Source organism: Corvus brachyrhynchos, unplaced genomic scaffold, assembly GCF_000691975.1.
Source record: "Corvus brachyrhynchos isolate BGI_N302 unplaced genomic scaffold, ASM69197v1 scaffold22, whole genome shotgun sequence".
Taxonomy (NCBI): Eukaryota; Metazoa; Chordata; class Aves; order Passeriformes; family Corvidae; genus Corvus; species Corvus brachyrhynchos.
This window is the reverse complement of record NW_008238355.1, coordinates 186,100-207,438: the sequence shown is the minus strand read 5'-3', so window position 1 is coordinate 207,438 and position 21,339 is coordinate 186,100. Positions and strand designations below refer to the sequence as shown.

General features: G+C 41.6%; 1 protein-coding gene across 9 annotated transcripts in view; it reads right to left on the bottom strand.

Moving 5' to 3' along the window:
* Positions 1–1,732: 1,732 nt before the first annotated feature.
* Positions 1,733–21,339, bottom strand: part of CAST (calpastatin) — a 61,910-nt gene continuing 42,303 nt past the window's right edge. For 3 of the 9 annotated variants that reach the window (XM_017735351.1, XM_017735355.1, XM_017735346.1), the window contains 23 exons: positions 19,355–19,453; positions 18,739–18,840; positions 18,088–18,168; positions 17,940–17,993; positions 17,243–17,338; positions 17,003–17,098; positions 16,218–16,316; positions 15,036–15,119; positions 14,332–14,379; positions 11,865–11,969; positions 11,461–11,556; positions 10,996–11,097; positions 9,894–9,977; positions 9,335–9,382; positions 9,077–9,172; positions 8,436–8,561; positions 7,670–7,771; positions 6,518–6,610; positions 6,038–6,091; positions 5,514–5,603; positions 4,608–4,687; positions 3,479–3,545; positions 1,733–2,963 (listed from right to left, as the gene is read on the bottom strand). In XM_017735351.1, the coding sequence (XP_017590840.1) occupies positions 3,488–3,545; positions 4,608–4,687; positions 5,514–5,603; positions 6,038–6,091; positions 6,518–6,610; positions 7,670–7,771; positions 8,436–8,561; positions 9,077–9,172; positions 9,335–9,382; positions 9,894–9,977; positions 10,996–11,097; positions 11,461–11,556; positions 11,865–11,969; positions 14,332–14,379; positions 15,036–15,119; positions 16,218–16,316; positions 17,003–17,098; positions 17,243–17,338; positions 17,940–17,993; positions 18,088–18,168; positions 18,739–18,840; positions 19,355–19,453 (1,893 nt within the window). In that variant the 3' untranslated portion in view covers positions 1,733–2,963; positions 3,479–3,487. The remainder of the gene's footprint in view (positions 2,964–3,478; positions 3,546–4,607; positions 4,688–5,513; positions 5,604–6,037; positions 6,092–6,517; positions 6,611–7,669; positions 7,772–8,435; positions 8,562–9,076; positions 9,173–9,334; positions 9,383–9,893; positions 9,978–10,995; positions 11,098–11,460; positions 11,557–11,864; positions 11,970–14,331; positions 14,380–15,035; positions 15,120–16,217; positions 16,317–17,002; positions 17,099–17,242; positions 17,339–17,939; positions 17,994–18,087; positions 18,169–18,738; positions 18,841–19,354; positions 19,454–21,339) is intronic. The other 6 variants (XM_017735347.1, XM_017735348.1, XM_017735350.1 and 3 more) reach the window with 6 other exon arrangements.

The following is a 21,339-nucleotide window of genomic DNA, read 5'->3' as shown; positions in this document are numbered from 1 at the left end:
CAGCCAGGGAGGGGGGGGCGGGGGGGGGGGGGCACCCCGCCGGCCAATGAGAGCGGCGGTGGGCGCGTGGGGGCGGAACCTCAGCCGAAGGGGCGTGGCCACCATTAAATGCGCGTGGTTACAAGGAAAGGGGCGTGGCCAGCCCCGTCCCCATGCCTGGCGTGGTCGGACCTTGTCACTGCAGGGGACACTCGGTCACCCCTGATGGCCCTCCTGTGTCACCTGCAGGGTAATAAAGTTATGACCTAACAGCACCCTGAGAACCAGGCCATGGCACCGAGGGCCACGTCCAGTGTTGAGAAAGCAGGCTTGAAATCTCGGAGGTTGGGTTTTTATTGGTGGGGTTTCTGGTTTCTAAAGGCACTTGTGAACAGCCTGCTCTGTTCGCCTGCTGAAGACATTTCTGTACCGGACTTAAAAGGAACAAAATCAGTCCCTTGCCACTTGTGCTTAAGGGCACTTGATTTCTTTGCTCTTCAAACATGCCCTCGACATGGAGTCCCTGGTGTTGATGTCCTCGGTGGTTCCAACCTGCCTCAGTTTCCTCATGGATGTGCCAAAGCAGATGGAACTTTAGCGGAGCTAAAGACTGGGGGGAAAAAGAATCAGAACCTAGAACTAATCCCAAAAGGGTTCCACTGTGCCTCCCTTTTCTCCCACCTGGAGATCAAAGCTGCCCAGGGAGTCCAAACCCACTTTGTGGATGTTGGGAAGGCGCCCCGTTCCTTTGTCGAGGGCCAACAGCTCTGACAGGAGCCTGCAGAAAGCACCACTTCACTCTGCTCACGGTGAATTTCTGTGTATTTTTACTTATACATGTATTTATCAAGAAATCAGGAATTCTGGGATAGCTGGGCGTCACGCCCAAGATGTTTTATGCTATTCAAGCACTGCCGACTGCTGCGCTATAGTATTTTTAAGAGCCAAGAGGGAAATTTCACATAAACTCAAACTGCAGGCAATTTCAGTTAAGGTCTTTGTGCGCTTTTCTGCAGTCATTTCTTTTGTGAGTAGTAATTGCCATTTCTGCTTTTAACTGTTCATCACTAAGGAGAATTAAGTGGCCTTCCTGGTACCCCAGAGCCCCCTTATTACTACCTCCCCACCCTTTAATTTAGGATGGCGTGTGCAGATGCACTGCAGCCCTCCTACAGAAGAGATGGGACCTCATACACAGGTATTTCAGGACTGGTGAACTTACTGTGTGCTTTTACCTGGGCACAATAAATTTCAGTGATTTATGTCTTGGTCTTCCAGCTGCCTCCCTGCATGGTGGCACTCCACAGGTTAGATCTGGTCTTGGTCAAGTACGATGCAACTTTGAAATCCAAAGGAAAAGGGGCAAAAAACCTGTAGTAGGGAGTAGATGAGGTCGTGATGGCCTTCACAGAGGATCACCAACAGGTAAACAAAGGGGGACTGGGCACTGGAAGGGCCTGCCCAGAGAGGTGGTGGAGTCACTGGTGCAGGAGGCGTTAAGGAAAAAAGACTGGATGTGGCACTCAGTGCCATGGTCTGGGTGACAAGGTGGTGTTGGGTCACAGGTTGGACCTGACGATCTCAAAGTTCTTTTCCAACCCTGACTGTGTACTTTGCATATGTTTTTTTAAACATTAGATTCAATTTTTATGTGCCAGTGTTTGCAGGTTTCTTATTATTTCTAGGCTCTCTTCTGCCTGACAGCAGCAATGAGACACCAGCAGCAATAAATGAAAAGCCAGGAACGGCACAGTGCGTCCTTAAAAACTTTATTGGAGTGGCACGGTGCAGACTGCAAAGTACAGTCACGAGTCTAAATATCCCCAACTTCAGTCCCCACACCATCCCTGCCTGCAGACCCCGGGCTCTGCTGCCGGTGGCTGCCCCTTGCCAGCCTACGGCCAAGCTGTGCACATGCCAGGGTGTGCAAAAGGATGTTCTGCAGGGCAGGGAGGCAGAGGAAAACCCACAGAGGTGGTGGCAGCCCCGGGCTGCGGCAGCCGACCCGTGAGAGGCACCTGGCCGTGCCTGTCCTTGCAGGGAACAGGAGATATGGGGCTTTGCTCCCTGCAGCATCACCTGCAGCCCCATCCCTGCATCCCCTGCTGGAGTGCCAGGAACAGGAGAACTAGAAACAGTGCAAAATAAGATAAAAAGGAGCCCACCCATGGACCTGAACTTTGATCGCTGCTGAGGCTCGTGCGCCTCATTTCTTTCCCCACCCTGTGTGTTGGTAGCTGTTATACTTGTTATTTGTCCAGTCCAGGAGACTCCTGAAATTACGAGATAACAGTACAGGTATAATTGGAAATAATGGTAATTAAAAAAAAAAAACAAACAAGTCCTGCCCTAGTGTGTTTTACCTACGGCTAAAGGCAGCATCCCAAATACCTGCTTTATGTCCAGACGTGCTGGAAGAAGCGGCTAATCCCCAGTTTCTCACTCTTTAGCTACCCCACAGCTGGCCTGCAGCTCCCCACCAGGAACTGGCCTGAGCAAGAGGGTGCACAGCTCAGCTGACGGTAGCTAAAGCTCACTATATTCCAGAATACTTATGCATTCACTGCAACGTTAAAAAATGCTAGCACATACGAACTCTTCAGAGATTTACAGGCACTATGTGGAGATTATGTGCAAAAGTCGGCAGATTTTTTTTTTTTTTTTTTTTTTTTTTTTTTTGGCATAGCTCTTCATCGATGCAATATATTTCCTGCAAATAGAAAGCATTCTTTCCCCCTGAACACTGAAGGGAATTACAAAGAAAGTCAGACTATGTGAGTCTTAATAAACTGAATTGCTGGGGGAAAGAAACAAACCACCTGAGTCTACTACTGGGAAAAAAAGAAAAGATGAGAAAAAGTCCAGCAAGTATCACTGTACAAAAACCACCCAGAATAACTATGTGCTTTTGGCATCAGCTTTTGTTCTTCAGGAATCATCATCCACCCACAGAAAGAAGACATTTTACACGATGCACCAGGATCCTGGGGGGAAGAAGACAAAACAAAACAAAACAAAAGCTCAGAGTGCTCCTCTTCTCTAAATTGGAAATAAAACTCACAACATGAATCTGGGAAGAATTATGGGAAACTAAACCTCTAGTCAGGCCCTGCTCCAGATGGGTCCAGAGCAGAAGTAATGAATGACACAAGCTCACTATCCCAAAGATCAAAACCCTGAGCTGAGATGTGCTTGGTCCTCATTACCCTGTGAAAATGTCTTGGAGGAGCAGCACCTCACACCTTGGAAAGCTTGGAATCCACAGCCTAAAGGAGTGTAGCTACATGAAGTAGTTCTGTAAAGACCGAATGGATAAAGGGTGTGAAGAAAGGTCTTTTCTGCCTGGGAACACTGAAGTGCAAAGCCATCCCAAGCATTGTGTCTTAACAGCAGCTCTAACTACGGTTTGGTTCAAGGACTGCCAGCAAAACTAAGCTTTAGTTCACAAGTGCGAATTGTCCTTGTGGTCGCCCAGGGAACAGGGAAGAAGAAATCTCACCTGGTAAGGTTAATGTTTAGCTTGCTTTCTGCTTCTCAGATTTGCTGCTGGAGGACTGTCCCTTTGCCTAAAGAGAGGATGAAACAGTGAGAAGCTAAAACCTAAATCAGGCAGTGACAAGACACTCGTCAGAATCACAGCTCAGGCATAAATACAATCCGCACTTGAAATACAGGAAGTTCAGCAAAAGTATGTGACTTCTGTTGTGTACAAATATTTTCACCTTTTCACCATCAATTGCTTTCTTTCAGACAGAGTGGGCTGTGCCTGACCTCGTCATTCCCTGTTCCTCAACACCCTTTTACCCACACCAGTGATCAGCTCACAACATCCTCCTGAAGAGGAGATAAAGACACTCCTCAACTTTACACTGGGAATTTCAAGTCAGTTCTGTGGCCACATAAAAGGCACCTGTGGTGATTTAATAATAACAACAACAGGAAATCCCGTAACTGGCATGTAAAATGTAAAATTCCCAGAGCAAATGTAATCATCTGATTCAGGCATCTACTGCAGATACCCTCTGTGAGAGCAACATGATGGAACATGTTTCACCCTAACCTCTATCAATTTTCTGTACTTAGAGATAACAAAAGCCAAGCAACCCTTTTTATCTTATTCCCACCCCCGCTTTTTTTTTGAAATTAGAAAGAGCTGCCTACCTTTCCCCACCATGTTCATTCTGCATATTTATGAAAGTATGTAGGTCTTCATTCATTTAAAAAAATAATTTATGATAATAACTTGGGAACCTGGCTGTGGTTGTAGGAGTAATTTGGGGAGGCTGCTACTCAGAACTGTCAAGAAATGAGAGAAGTGGTGGGGATCCTGTCTGAGGCAGCTACAGGCACGCAAAGTTGGACTCTTAGAACAACAAATCTGGGAAGAAGCAGCCTGTGGAGCATGCACTGAACCCCCCTCAGAGGACCACACTCTGTCTGAAAGACACGTATGTTTATTTCCTTTGAAATAGACAGGGGCCTTTCTCCTATGTGCGTGTTTACAAAAATGCATCAAGTTCAACCTATTGATGTAAAACTCTCCCCAGAATAACAACCCTGCAACATGAATCCAAAATCCAGCTGCCCCTCTCGTGTGACTGTCCATACTATAATAAATGTGTTTATACCGTTTTAGGGTCTCTGAGCTTTCCTTTGTCCTTTGAGCTTGGTTTAGTGGTCGTAGCTTCCTTCCCACTTTTGTCCTACACTCCAAAGAAAAAAAATAATTACAGTTACAAGGAGAATAGAGCACTGATGGCTCCTACTCTGGTATCTGCCAAAACACAATCTTCTGAATGTGGTTGGCAGCCAACACAGGCTGTGCTGACTGGAGACTCTGCATGAGAAAAACCTGGTAGAGATGGGCAGATTCTGTATTTACTACAGAGCAGTAATGCTGCAGCAGCAGATTTAGTTCACAAGCAGACGAAGCAGCACTTGAAACACCAGAGGCCCTGTCTTCAGCTGCCTGAGGATTCTGCAGTGGCCAGAAGAGCTGTTTGGAATCACAGCTCTTTCCTCCCAGGAATTACAGCTGATTTGAACGTCAGTTTCAAAGCTGCTGCTCCTTTTCTCACTGCAAAACCTCCCCAGTCCATTCCTTCTGCTTTCTTCTTGTTATCTGCTGTTTTCCCTAATACCTCTAAAAGTCTTTGCTCCTCTCTCCTCCTCTCTCCACAAAACCCTCTTGAACTGTGTCTCAGCTCAAGCCTACAACCACTCCTACACAATTCCTCCTGTCACTGAGGAAAGGCTTCTCTGCCTCTCTGCAGTTTTTGGACACTCTAAAAACTGTCACCACCTTTCTCTCCTCAACTTACTTCTCCAAGCCTGTCTAAAAGGTTCTAATTACCACAAACCTTCCTGCTTCCAAGTATTTAATACACAGCAAAACGCATCCAGCCTCCACTGCAGTAGTGAGACAATCCCTGCATCTTGACAGGCTTCCTGTAAACCTGAACAGAGCTACTGCAAAGAACAGTGAGGAGTGAAAAACTCTTTGTTTTGCAGGTCATTAGTAGAAAATGTCCTACCTTTGAGTGCTGGGGTGTAGCAGGGGCCTGTGCACAAGTATCAAAGTCACCTGATAAGGCATCAATAGCTGCACTGTCATCCGCAGGTTTCTGCAACAATTTTAATTTTGAAGTCACAAAATATGCAACCCAACTTCCCACAGTCAAACTAATGGTTCAGGAATTTGTCTGCTTTAATTAATTATCCCTTTCTTAAGGAAAAACACACCTGAACTGTACCATTTTTACACATATAGCAGAGATGTCTATTTGAGGTTTCCAAGAGGCATGATTTCTTGAACATTCATAATGCAGCTGTACATAAAAACTCCAGTTATTGTGAAGAGTTACTCTTCACCAAAGTTTTACTGTCCACACTGTTCCTATTGCCTCCTGCATTTATGAGTATTTGCAATGAATAACCCCTTAAGCCTACAGTGACAAAACTTTGAAACAAAATCAGAGCCCAGAGCACGAAAAAACCCACAGAATAAATATCATGAATATGAAAAAAATCCTCAGTAAACCCCCATCATAAATGTTACCTTCTGTCCTTTGTGCTTCACGTCATCCTTTGAATTTGGCTTTGCTGGTTTACTCTTGGGAAGAAAAAAAAGCACATCCTCATTTTGAACTGGCCAGATTAGTTTTAAAATACAAGTATTTACATATGGCATTACTGGGTATTCACAGATTTCCAAGCAAGCTGCACCATTCTGAACAGATTCTTTAGTAGTTCAAAGTGATTAATTTGTTCAGAATGCCCAGTTGAAAAAGAGAAAGAAAAACCCAAAACCAAAACAAACCAACAATGAAACTACTTTTTTTTTCTTTTGCTTTTTGACTTATAAGCATGCAAGGATAGAGCTACTCTCACTGCAGGATATTCCAATGTTTTACCCTAATGCATAGATACAGTACAGTCACTCACTTATTCAACTTGTAATTTCAAAAAAGACAGACTGGCTCAAGACAGACTCAAATCTCCACTGTTGCAAATAAAAACTAGGGAAGTTTTTCCTTACCTGCTCACCTGACTCCAGAAGTTTTAGACAGTCAGGTGGGATTGTTTCATCTCTCTCTCCAAGTTTGTCTCTGTGTTCAGATTTAGCCTTTTCCTGAAAGTATTTAATTTTTTAACAACTTTAATACCCCATGTTAGAAACATTAGCAATGAACAATTCAGGGTGCTTATCAAACTTAGGACAGACAGCCTTTTCCACTTCAAAATTTTAAACCTACTGGGAAAATCCCCATTTATTGATTTCACTATGAAGCGTGTTTCATGCCTGAAAGTTTTAAGAACTGCATTTGTTTTTCAACTTATGCTGCTCTGATTTTTCGCAGCACACCAGGAACATGCCACAAAGAACATCACAAGGAGGTTTTCCAGCAGACTGCTGAAGAACATTTTTGTCTTTGTTAATGGAGACATTTTAGGGACCTCTTTTTTTCTGTTGTTTTGTTTTTTTTTTTTTCCAGCTAAGATTCCAGCCTAAACTTACTGATAGGCAGCATATGGTGGTTTTGTTTTTCCCCAGTAATGTACTTCACTGTAGCTTACAGTACAATTTACAAGTAGAAATTATAATTTATTACTACTATTATGCAGAAATTAATTTTCTTATTAGCAGAAGGGCCTTGATAGGATTTTACGAAAGACTAAATGAAGACAAAACCAGCAGAAACAAGGAAGTTTAACAATGTGACTGATTAAGTGAACTTGATATGTGTGGTTATAAAAGTCAAAGCTTGACAAAAAGAGGGCCAGAAAATCAATTTTAGAAACTGAGGCCCAAAAAGACACCTGAAAAATCATGAGAATAATGGCAATGAAAGGCACTGAACTAAAATTATTTCAAATCTTTGGTTAACATTTCAACACTTGCCTCCAAGTGGCTAAAGTATATTAACCAAATCAACATTTTTCACAGAACACACAAGTAACCCAGATGACTGAAGAGTGGCTGATATACCTACACATAAGAACATGTATTTTTTTCCAATAACCTTACTCTTAGAACATCTAAAATCCCCCATTTCATATACTCCTGTGAGTATATGAGAACTACTGCAGATTCTGGGGGTTTTGGTGGGTTTTTTTTGCTGGTTACGTTTATTCCCTCCCACCCCTCCTTCTGCCCAAATTGCTCAAGTTTCAGAATGTCTTTTGTTACCTTTACTTTATCAACAACTGGTTTGTTCTCATCAGGGTCAGGTTCCCTCTGTCCCAGGGAGTCAGACAGGAGATCCACTGCTTCATCCATCTCTTTTTCTCCCTAACAAAATAGAAACACATTTGTGAAAGCACATCTGCTGCAAAAACTATGTAATTCATCAATCTAATATATAAGTACTGGTTAATGAACTGTACAACTTTGAGTGAACAAAGAGCTCTCCCTTTGTAATTGCAGTGTAGCATAATAGCTGGGGAAAAGACAGAATATTTAGACCTGCAGAAAACATAATTTCAAGAAGGGCTTATGGAATTTATTTTAATGATTTTGGTTTTTTATAAATAAGCCTATCTGCTGTAATGAGAACAGATCTATGAAATGATTGGCAATTGTTTGGCAATTGCCATTCGTTTTGCAATTTTATCCAAAACCTGGCTGGAAAAAAATCCCTTAAAAGCAACACAGGTGGGATGAGCTTTGTATTCCCCTTCCAAACCAGGCTGGGAGCACCAGGGGAAGATCCCTCTAGCTGGATAAAAACCATAAACACCAGGAAGGAGAGTTCCCCTGGCATTCAAAGGGGACCCCCCCTTTTTTTTTTCCCCCCAGGGGAACATTTTCCTTCTCTGCAGTAGCCGTTTTTAGCAATAAACTATTAAATTTTGCAACAGTCCACACTGGTAAAACTGTCTGGATCACACTGCTGCCTCTCCTCACTATTCAGCCCCTCATTTTGAGGTAAGGACCTACAGGAGAAGTTTCTTACTGAGGCAGAAGCTGCAGGGGCTGCTGAGTGCACTGAGGAAACCATAGCAGCAGAGACCACATCTGAGGAACTCGCAGGCTTGGCACCCTCCTTGTCTTTCTGGAAGAACGAGACACACAGGGGGACCCACAGGAAAACGCTCATCAGACTCCACACATCCAAAACACAGCACTCACACAGGTAATTTCTAGGACTTCATTTTTCCTGAGGAGCTTTGCTTATTTCAGATTGAAACACACTCCCACATATACACTGTGAGACCATTCCTCATCTCAGTTTGTTGTTCTGGGTTAAAGCCCACCACAGCTGAATTTTTAACAGGTTTAACATGACTCCAACAGAACTAAGATTTCACCAAGCCCATCTAATATTCCCAAAACACACTTTTAAAAACCTCAGCTGCAAAGCACTGCTTATGCAAGTAAGTGGTAAAAAGACAGGCCACCTAACTTTAACAAACAAACAAACAAAAAAATCCTAGTTAAGTCCTGCTCTCCTATTAACTTATTGCAAGAAGTATTTCAAGTTTTTAGTTACTGGATTTCATTTAAGGAACTTTACATAAGGGAAACATACAAAATGTCAAGATTATTCAAACAACTTGAAAATAAAACCATCTTTCAGAAATCAATTATACTCACCTTTAGTACAGTTGATGTAGGTAATGGTGCAGCTGGTGACGGAGAACAGGAAAATCCTTCTGTCAAACCCTCTAAAAGATCATTTTCACTCATAGGCTGCCATTGAAAAGAAAAAAAAGAAGATTGTAAGTCTCTTCATCTCTTAAAAAGTAAGCAGGTAACACAGCCCATTTTTAAACTGAACAGTGGGTAACCCTGCTGACATTTGGTAAGTAAGTCATGAATGAAACAGCTATTTGAAATAGTCACTTTTTTTACCTGTGACTTCTCTTCTGGTTTTGGTAGGAGTGGTTTTCCATCTTTATCCTATAAAGAAAAAAATCTCTTGAATTAAACCAAGCAGTCCTTAAATGGCCATGCAATACAAGCACTCTGGGAGCACTCACTGAGCAACCAAAAGTGATACAGGGGACAGGGATCTATCTGAGCAGCAGCCTCTACAGCATCTACTGCTGCTACTCAAGATGCCACTTAAAACATCCAGGTTCTTGGGGGTTTTCTTAACAGCTTTAACCAATCATAGTTTATTTAGTTCTAAAATACCAGAAGCTACTGAAAGACTCCAGCATACTAATCTCAGAATTATTAATCTGCAGGTACCTGCACCTAAAACAGTTCTATGCCCATGCAGGCATCCAACAGATAGATGCCAGATTATTTGTGGGAACTACAAACCAGAATTTCTAGATACTATAAAAATGGATGAACCAAAACATCAATGTTTCAAAACGAAATGGGAGTTTTAGTTTCATCCATGTGTTCTGAGGAACAGGAATGAAGGGGAAGCAAGACTAAGACAGCACATTAAATAAATTACTTTGGCTTCTGTTAAGCTGTACTCTGGAGGAACTGTTTCTTCTTCTTTGCCCAGTTTTTTGTGTTGCTCCTTTTTGGTTTTCTCCTGTGAAGGCAAAATAGGAATCATGGTAAGAAAAACAACTACCAACAGAAATGCACATGAGCAAGCCTTTCAGCCTTCAGTCTTCTGATTCAAATTGGTCTTTCTCATTCAATCCAACCACCAGATACAAATCCCATGAAAATTAAAAGAAAGCATTTTCTCTTGAGAAAGCCTTCACTCCTCTGCCTGATTCTCAAGAGGCGCTACCTATTTCAGTAGCGCTAGCAGAGGTAAATGGATAGACAAGGGTGGACCGAAATCAAAAACACCTCTGTGTCTTAATCCTTGACATTTCTGGAAATCCACTCAACAGCTGCCTGGCCTACATGCAAAAAAGGGCTGAACAGAGAAATCAGTGGCCCACTTCAAAGATTATTACCCCCCATACAAGTTATGCTGGACAAAGGCCAGTTAAGAAAAGGGACTAAAGCCAACTTTGGGAACTTTTGCCTGACAGAATTCCGGCCACCGGAAGGGCTGCTTTCTGACTTCAGCTTCTGGTTTCTGACTCCAGCCAGTTCCATCTGGTTTAGGGTGGCACATGGGGGCATTCAGACTGTGCCTATGAACAGCACTCCCTTAGACAGGATTTCAGTGACTTACTTATGGCTCCCTATTTAAATATATAAACCCCCAAAGTTTTGTGCATAATTCCTATTTTAAACCCCTCATCATAAATTTGGTTCCTTCAGAAAAAGGACCATACTGTGTGCTACCCCTGATGGGCACCTCAATTCTGCTTCAGTTCAGCAGAAAGACATGATAAAAACACAGTTTTCATAAACTGACTGAACTACTGCACTGCAATAGTCAGATTTATTAGGAAAGTGTACTCACTGTGTTGAAATCCTACTAGTACTTCCTAAGCAGAACAGAACTGGTTTCAACAGTACATTTTGTTTTTTAAAAAAGTGAAAACACAATGTCTACATTGTTTGTGACCTGAGGAAATGGACTAACGCTGAAGGTAATTACATCAACAGTCTATTTTTTGAGGTCTGATTTTTTTTTTCTCTACCTTAACTTTGTCCACAACAGGCTTTTTTTCATCTGGATCAGGCTCTGTCTTTCCTAAGCTACCGGACAAGGCTTCCAGTGCTTCATCTGCTACAGGACCAACCTGCATGGGAGTTGATACAGCAAAAAAACCCAATTTTTAGTTTGATGAAACCCGTTTTTTGTCTTTCTCTGCAGCCCCTAGTAGGTTCACAAACAGCATCTCCTTTAGGGCAGTAAGAGCTAGAGGAGACCACAAGAACTGTCAGTTTGGCTTCCTCTTTGAGGAAGGTCACTGACCATTTGTTTTGTGCTTGACTTGGCTTTTTTTTTCTTTTTTGGTGAACCCCTCAGCCCTTGTGGGTTACCACTACAGAGGAAGAACATGCAATACTGAAATGACCACCATGACACTGTGCTCTGCCATTCCATATGTGAAACACTGAGTTGTGCTTTAGCTCCAGCTGAAGGGGCTTCCACTACTTACTGAAGACATGGGAGTTGCAGACTGCACAGTGCAAGCTGTGGCACGAGGGACCACTTTGTCCTCAGCGGGTTTTGCAGGCACAGAACCTGACGGCTTCTGAAACAGAACAATTTACTCCGTATTTTACTGAATATACTTAGAAAACACAAAATGCGCCTGTTAAACAGCTTTTTTTCCCTTCTTTTTTTCTAAATACAGTACTAAGTGACAAAGAAAAGTCTAAATTTAAAGGCAGAAGATTCTCAATGAAGAGCTGAGTGACAATACTGCATGTTCCACTAAAGGCAACAGGAAGGGTAAAACAGGAAGAGAAGAAAAAATGTTTTTCTTGAAAGAACAGTAGCACTACCCAGTCTTAGCAAAACTGTCAGTGTCAGCTTCTCCAGCGACCCAGAAAGACATACTTTGGATATGTTGCAGGGCTTTGGTGCTTTGGGTTGTACTGCAGGCTGTGCAGGGCAGGCAAAGTCCTTTGAAAATTCATCAACAAGATCAGATTCACTCAGAGGCTGCAACAACAGGGGAAAAAAAAAGAGACATATGTGGCACAGGTGACTCACTGCCTCTTTAATTTACTTTTTCAAGAACTGTATTTCAGCTACTCATAAAGTAGGAGAACATCTGTAGCCTACACTGAAATAACCTTTCACAATTACGTGCAACAAAACAGCATTAATTTTGCAGTGCATAAAATCAAAGAAAAAACACACTTCAGAATAAGTTTCTTTGTTATCGTAAGTCAATGTAAGGTAGAGCACTGTGCATATAAAACATAACACAGAGAACCAGATATACACTGTTTAAGACATGGCTACTGAAAAGGAAAATATGGCCTCTTAATTAGGAAGAAAATGCTAATATTTACTAGCAGAATTAGAATTGCTTGGAAGTTCCCTTAGCCTGCCCTCTGACTGCTGACACCCAGTGGTTTTCACTGTGCACGTTTCGGTGAGTAAAAATGCAGTTTTAGTTTCCTTCTGTGTGTGATCTACTACAATCTACTGACACTATGTGAACTAGGCCTCCACAGTCCATGTATCTCTATATGTGTATACCTGAAGCTCCTGGGATCCTCCAAATTACTCTTCACAGCTAAATGTTTAAATCTTTGCTAGCAGTGATGGCCATTCACTTGCTGCATGGAACTTAACAGCTTAGGGACAGACTCATAATGCATAAAATGACATTTCTGAGAGAGAAATCCCTCCCTTATTCCCTTCCCCTAATTCTTTACAAAATGTCTCAACACATAAGGCCCCACTTTTCATAATGCCTGAAATCCTCCTTCAGACACTAAATAAAAAAAGGCATTTAGGTAGTAACTTTTATTCACAAAAGTAATACCATGGCATGCGCTTAAGACTATGCAGAGTGGAGGTCCAAAAAACCAGACAAACCCTAGCTGAAATCCTGAAGGAAGGCTTTCATCAGCAATCACAGAAGAACTGTAAGCAGCTGATGGTTTCTAGCTATCAACACAGCTTTCCCCACTTTGCTGATTTTAGTTTCACTGATCTAAGTATCAGCAGTGATTCCAAAGGAATACTGGCACATACATCTTCCTCAAAACCACCTTCTTTAAATTACCCTGAAGAGGTGCTCAGAAAAATACTGCAACACGTGTCTGATATTCCCATGGTTCTCCTACAGAACAAGGATTTGATTATATTTGTGCCTCCCATGAAGGGAAGTGGACGAGCATGGGAATACCTGTTTTTCTACTAACCACTTAATAATCCTTTGGCACAAGATCTCAGGATTCGGAGTTTGTGTTCTGCCCTGGTTTTGTGCAGGACTTCAGCCCAACTGTGAACCAACCTCCCTTAGCTTATGCCATGTTCTCTTCTAGAGCTCTTCTACTTTTTTGTGTGTGCCATCTCTTTTGTGCTCCCTGTGGAACAGGCTTATCTCCTCAGGGTTATTATCCCCTGGCAGCAGGGCCTAGTTCCCCCAGAGCAGAGCTGCTCTCTTTTTCTCCTCATGACATGCCTGGCAGGAGTTCCCTTCTGTGCAGCTCTCAAACATCCACCAATCAAGATAATTGCATGTCTGAGACCTGACATAAAAATTTTTAGAGACCAAAAGTCTTTTTTCCATCACTGCCTTTGCATTCCTCCCCTCCACACTTTAACCCTAAATAATAGGAATTACTTCATGTTTCTGTCATTCTCAGACTGGTCCTGACCTTCACACTCGTTTCAGGAGAGCAGAGATTTCCTGTGCTTTTCCAGTTTTTCGCAGCACTCCTCAACACACAGTATTTCCAAAGTGGAGCCCTCAGTTTCTTCAACGCACAGTTCCTTTGCTTTCTTCCTGTGCCTTTAAAATTAATCTTTGCTACTATCTCTTTCAATATTTTAATCCTCTCTTGCCCTTTCCAGGCCACGATGGATACTCTTTGCAAAGTCCAGATTGTTCTTTGTGATTAGGAAGATGTCCACAGCAGCTTTTTTTCCTTCTTTCCAGTAATTTTCCTTTATATTTGATCACTAGTGAGAGGAAACTGTCAAGAAAACAAAAGATGTTCCTGCTTCACCTCTCTGTGTCCTTAACAGCTCCAACAGACCTCTACAGAATACCTTACAGTAACTCCCCCCACAGACTTTCTTTGAGCCAACACTAATTTTTGTAACTCTCTCCTGGTCTTGGAACTCTCTAAACCTTTTCCTTATATGATCTCTTCATTCACAGACAATGAATTTCAATAAAACCAACTTCCACTTGGTGCTTCTGACCAGCAGGTTTTGTGCAAGGAAGTAAAACACACAAGCAGACCAAGAGACTTACATCATGGCACAGAGAGAAGTGATGACAGAGAGGGAGAAAACAGGATATCTAGCCACACTTCTACAATATTGTCACTTTTCTAACCTTTGGTTTTTCTTCAGGCTTCAGCAATATTGGTTTTCCGTCTTTATCCTAGAAGGAAATTAAGTATTATTGACATTTTTCTGTTGTTACAAGAAGTGCCATATTCAATAATCACCAGCAAAATAATGTGAAGTAAATTACATACACGAGAATTGATCAGTGACAGGAATTCCCCTAAATGGGGAATTTTTACATGGCCAGGTAAGTAGATCAAAAAAGCAAATGTGATGTCAGCACAATACAAGAGACCGAAAAGTGTTCTGCTGTTGTTTTGCCTGACTTTTAACCCATCTCCATCACTTTGGGTGACAATCCGAAAAAAAAAAAAAAATTAAAGAGAGTGCAATTTTCCCACCATTTTACATCAGTGTTCCAAGGTTATGTTACAAAGTGATACTGAAGAGCACTCCTGCAAAGGGATGGATTTTACAGCGCTGAGATTTAATGTCAGAAACAAGAAATGCCACTCTTGGAGAAGGAATGGGTGACTTGGCAAGATAAGATCTCTGCCCAGAATGCTTGGAAGAAACAATAATGCCCACAAAGGAAGAGGAGATCAGAGGTATGGAAATCACCAAGGAGAAAGACATTGATGAAGTATTAGCTTGGCTTGTTTTCCCCATGTTCTTTCTCTCTCTGTAATGAAAGAGAAGTGTCAGGCACAGAGCCCTACCTACAAAGCAGTGGAGGCATGAAAAACTTACCACCTCCAGCGTTAACCTGCACTCTGGAGGTATTGTGCCATCATGTTCTCCAGCCTTTTGTTCCTTTTTCTCTTTGGCTTTTGCCTTAAAAAGAAAGAACATTAAAAAAAAAAAATCACTTAAAGAAATTAAAATAAAAACTCCAAGTGCACAACCTCGCCATCAGGATTCTTCCCCCTACTGCGTGCAGAAGGACTGGCATCAGGTGAAATTATTCCACGTAACAACATACTAAAATCCCTCCAATAATTCCTGTCAAACATCTGTGGTAAAATCAAAACGGTTTAGAATTCAACACCATATGTGAATATGGCTTCATTACATTTTTTGTGTGTATCAAATCCTCTTGCATTTTTTTCTTGAATTTCAGCACTCTGATTACACAAGCCAGAATTCTGTATCTTTTTCCATTACTGGCACCAAAAAAAAACCTTTTAATTCTCTGTACTTCCTTCATGAAGAAATGAATCCACTAAGTTATCTGAAGGCACAGACTGACTAAATCTGCAACACAAGAAGCTCTTTTTTTGTCAAAATTTAGCTCAGCAGCAGAAGATTTTTTACTATTTCCCTGTCACTTGTTTGCTCTGAGCTGTAAGTGAAGACAGGAAAAAACCTGCTCTAACTATGGTTACAGGCAGAGTTTGCAAAACTAAACCAAAAAGTTAAAGCTTAACATGCAAACACAGGATTGCTGTTTAAATTCTATCTGTTGAGGAAAAACAAAACTTGCAAAAGACAGTGAAAGGCAAGACTCAAATTAGAAAGATAATGGAGTTTGATGTAAAAAGGAGCACACACACTAAAAGTCAATGAGAAGTCAAACAGCAAATATGTGCAAAATGAAAGCTTGCTATAAATTGTACAGAGTGCTGGGGGAAAAAAAACAAAGAAGAGCTATATCTACCAGTGAATGTGTATATACATGCATGTTTGCCTGTAAAAGCAAACAAATTATATGCTTATAATTTTCCAGACCACTTTACTATGTTCTACTCTACCTGCATCCACTCGGGATTCTTAATTTTTGCATTTTCCTAATCAGTGAAGACTCACACATTCCTTATGCCCTTAATAAGAAAGTCTTGCTATTTTACACATTTGTCCAGTGTCTAGCAAAGAGAACTCGGGATTCCACAGCCAGAACCGGGAAGCCGGGGTAAAAAAGGAGTGAGGTGTTACCTCTGACACCTCTACAACAGGGGTAGGATCTTCTTCAGGTTCAGGTTCAGGTCCTCCAAGAGTATCAAGAAGAGCATCCATTGCATCGTCTTTAATTTCCTGTATTTAAGAAAACGTGCAAACGATTTTGTGATTTCTTTAAACTGACACGGGTTTTTTCACCTTCTTATGCTGTATATGAAGAAAACAGCCAGCATCAGATTGGTCATTTTGGTTTGCCTTTACCCAATTTCCTTAACACCAAGTTACGTGCTAAGAATTAGCACAGTTTTAGTCAAGACATGGGGCTCTTCTTAAAGAGAGAAGAAAAAAAACCAGGAAGTAAAAAACTGCCCAAACCCCCACAGTGTCACAATGACATGTAACACAATTCTCATATGCTCTGACATGGCAAACCCAAAAAGTGCATGGTCACACTTGCTCTATTCAGAGGGGGAAAAAAAGAAGGTTCATAAAACATGAGAAAATTACATCATATACAAGTTTTAAATGCAGATCACAGAGCTAAGACGTTTTTCCTACTAATATTTCTACTGTACTGCCTCTATTGAGAAGAATCACAGTTATTCCGCAAAAGAATCCAGAAGGAAAACCATCTGATCTCTAATACAGTGGAGTCTGAGCAACGGTAGTTCTTGTTATCCCTGTATTTTCTATCATAAAAGAGGATTTACAACTGAAAATGAGAATGATTAGCATCTTTACAAGACCAAGAGCACATAATAATAGCATATGCCTGTAAATTTTAATTTTAACTTAACTAGTGAAAGAATGACTATGTGTACCTCTTTTGTTTTTGTTTTCTTCTCCTTAGGAGGAACTGAGGTCTTAACTGAACTTGCTGCTTGTGCTTGCACAATTTCTCCTTCTTTGTTTGGCTTCTACGAATGAGATGAAATTACAGGTGAATTTGCAAAAATAGAAAAGAAGCAGGAAATTTTATCATTTTAAAATGAAATATTATGATAACAGTGTCAATTTTTCCTCACAATAAATGCATGCAATGGCAGGGAAGGTGTCAATACCTCTGTCAGACTCGTCTTCTTCTCCTGAGCAGAAGCAGTACTGCAGGTGAAGTCAGATGACAGGGCCTCTGCAAGCTCATCATCCCTCATCTGCTTCTGAGCAAGGAATTGCAAACCAAGTTATGACCATGAGAAAGTTCAAATATCACAGGTCAAACTCAGTTTACAGCCTGAGTCTGTCCCACGATTACTCACACAGTGACCTCATTGGCACAAGTTCCTGACACAGCAAAAAATAAAGGTGCTTTCCCCCACTGCTTGATTCTTGTCTCAGATAAGCTTTTATTTTTAGTAACTCAAACTTCCCAACCAGCAAAACCTAGCTGGCTGACAGGAATCTCTGGCCAAGAGTAGAAATACAAGTGGTTTTTGCTGAAGGCATTACAGAGAGATTCCTGCTTGCACAGTATTTTTTCCCTTTGTTATTCATATGCCCAATATCTCAGTAAGTATTTATTTGACTTGTTTCAGCTTCGGTGTCCTGAAAATTCCTGCATCTTTACTAAAAACATCTGTGCCAAGCTCTATTTAGTTTTATCAGTAGCTAGGTTATCTGGCCTCCCACATCCCCCACCCACTGCCTGGGACTTTTGCAGAACAGGCAACATTTATATTTTCCTAGGAATCCAGTGATAACTGGGTTGTTTTCACCTGGGCTACTCTCACCTGACAATATATTAAAAAAAAAAAGCCTTACTTCATCTTGCTCATTTGCTTTTGGTGGGACCACATCTTTGCCATATCCTTTGCTCTAAAATGAGAATTAATTTTGCAGTAAATGGAAAGCAGAAAAATCCAGTATGACAGAAAACACACATGAAGAATGTGTTTTTTAACTCACTGACCTTCAACAGTTTAACATAATCTGGAGGGAGACTACCCTCACGTTTTCCCAATTCTTCCAAGTATCTTGAATATATGTCTTCCTGTGAAAATAATGCACATATTAATGTTTGTGTACTGTTCTTTACTGAAAGAAATTTCTGATAGAGCTACCTACAATGACACTGCCAGAAAGAAAAGGCAAAGATTGGCTAGGACACTGTAGAGTGTCTTTCAGTACCTATTGTCATGCACACGCCTCTGCACCAGCTTCAGCAGTGCTCATCATCCAGCAGAACTCCACAAATCCATTCCCAGATTACTAATTTAAACCATGTCACTGTCTCAGACTGTAGGACGTATTGCTGTACCCAGACTGCTTTTTAAATATTTATAAATTTTTGTCATGTTTTACTGAGCCACTGAGCCTGTAATCCTAATCCTTCTTAGGTGACTCTCCCATTCAGACCCAGTGTTATGCATTCTTCAGCAAATTCCCAGAACTCTGTCATTTCTATATTAACAAAACCAACATTAAAATGTTACTGTGCACACTCTGTTTTAACTCTCAGCAGATCACAGCTACAAGTCCTGAGCAAACGCAGTAATGAGCAACTACAGATGTAATTTAGGGATGGATCTTCTAAGAAATAAGAATGTGAAGTGTAAAATACCGTAATTTCCGGGCCAGTGTAAACAGGAGTGGTAGGCACATCTTCCTCAGGCCCACCAAGGGTATCTATTAGGCTGTCAAGTGCTGACTCATCCATACCAGGCTAAAAAATAAGCAAACCATTATAGAAGTTACCAAGGTGTACACAGGGGAAAAAAAAAAAAAATTCTGAATCATCTGGTGAATCTGTAGAAGACTCCTATAAACCAAATGAAAAGCTTTCTTTCATCAGGGCATGCACTTGCCAAATTTTTCAGCGAGAATTGTTCTAAACTCAGTTCTCCAGTATCATTAACAAGGTATTTTCTATTTGTGTATCAGTTGATACATATATATATTCAAAAATAACCAAAGACAGAGAGTAATTAATTTTAAACTTGTGTAATTTTAAGCTAGCTTCTAAAGAAATCCCATTTGACAAAGCAGAAATGACACACCACTGGTTTTTCACCTTTTCTTTCAGATGGTGCTTCACCATCATAAATAATGAGGATGTCTCAATACTTCAGCAGTTACCCATTTATTTTTTTTCCTGAAACTGAAGTCTTTCAGAGAGAGAAGCACCCTCTGAGACATTATTACAAGGGAAGCCTTTGTCTAAGGCTATGTCTACCAACCTCAGTACTTGATTTATCAGCAGCAGCAACCACACTAGGACCAGCTGTGCCTGTTCCAGCAGCTGCACCAGTCACTGTGGACATCTCCTTGGACTTTTGCTGGAGCAAAATAAAAGAAAAATTAAGGGATGGTTTACTGAAATGTTAAAAGAGAGACAAAAACACCCAACGCTGAGGCTGTGTACATTTTTTTAATCAGCAGCTGTGGCTGGTGCACCTGAGCAGCACCCAGATGCTTGGGCAGAGTGAGCTACTACCATAAAAGCTATGCTTCCAGTATGATTCTGCTGTGGGAAAGAAAGCTTTCTATTTTAAGCACTCTACCTCCTTCTTTTTACTTTGCCAGTGAGAGGAATTTGCACAGAAAGAAAGACTTTGAGGCCCCTTCCAAGTCTCTTTGGAAAGCTGTCATTTACTCCTGGTAGCTCTCAATGCACCATTACACTCCAGCTGCAAAAGGTGCTCAAGTGGGTGGGATGAAAACTGCTGCAGGCAGAGAGGTGGAGGAGCAACACCACCACACAAAATGCAGACTTCTGCATTACTGACACTCCCATTTACAGCCAAAAATAAGGGTGTTGTAGTGGAGCTGAAGGAGGCCTTCATGTTACCCTGGCCTTGTCACCAGACACATGCAGAACCAGGAGACCGAAACATCTACATTCTGATGCCACCACATGCTTTTCCTTCGTATTTTTTCTCCATTTTCCCTGGGGAAATGACCCCTCCCCAACTTTTTTCCCCAACTTTCCTCACTTTAGTTTCTTCCAGAGCCTTCCTGCTGCATTTGGAGCCAACACTGCAGTGAGTGGGCAGGCAAAGAGCCTGACAAAGAACCAATGACAACTGTGCAGCTACAAGGAACTTAAAAATAACCTCAGAGAAAAACAGAAGAGCCCCAAACACACAGGAGCAGGCCTAAAACTGTGGTGGCTCTTCATGTTCTTTGCTTGGCCAACAGCTTATCTCCATGTTGGTACAAAAATGCTGTTAGTGAGGATCTTCTTGTTATTTTTCTAAGTCCGTGAGAGACTTTTCTCTCTCACAGAAGAGGTAGCAGGGAATGTAAACAACCAAGCCACCTGCAACCTTGGAAAGTCTTGTTTATGGTATAGTAGAAAATATTTTGATAATGGATGTTTTAGGATTTTGGCCAATCACCCCCAAGGGGTGGCTGGTCCTTTGTCCAATTAGACTATGAAGAAAAAAGTCTATAAAAGAGTTTGTAAAATAATTAAATAAATCAATCTTGCTGCACAATTCCTGCCTGCTGGATCTTCTCCTCCTCCTCCTCCCTATGGCTGCGGGACACGGTGATATACCGTAGGAACCAGGCCTGCGGTAATAGTGTGGTATGATTTTTTTTTTTTTTCCTTCTTTTAGGTCTGTTAATAAAATTTTTTATATTCTTTCAAGATTGGTGCCTGCTTTGTGTTTCTCCTAATTCTTATCTCACAGAAGGTAAACGGTAATGAGGATTTTGGGCCAAACCACCACACTAAATTGGTGTTTCTGCCCGGTTACAAACCCAACTCGCTACACCCACCTGGAGTACTTGTGCCAGTTCTGGGGTCCCCAACATAAAAAGGATGTGAACTTGTTGAGTAAATCCAAAAGAGGGCACAAAAATGATCAGAGGACTGGAGCACCTCTCCTATGAGAACAGGCTGAGAGAGTTGGGACTGTTCAGCCTGGAGAAGGGAAGGCACCACACCACAGAGAGACATGAAAACACAGAATAATCCTGAGTTGGAAGGGACCCAAACGAATCATTGAAATCCAACTCCTGGCCCTTCACAGGACACTCCAACAATTACACCATGTTCCTGAGAGAGTTGTCTAAAAACTTTGTGAGCTCTGGAAGATTTGAGGCTGGGACCATTTCCCTGGGGTGCCTGTTCCAGTGCCAAACCACCCTCTACGTGAAGAAACTTTTCCTGATATCCAACCTAAACCTCCCCTGACACAACTTCAGGCTATTCCAC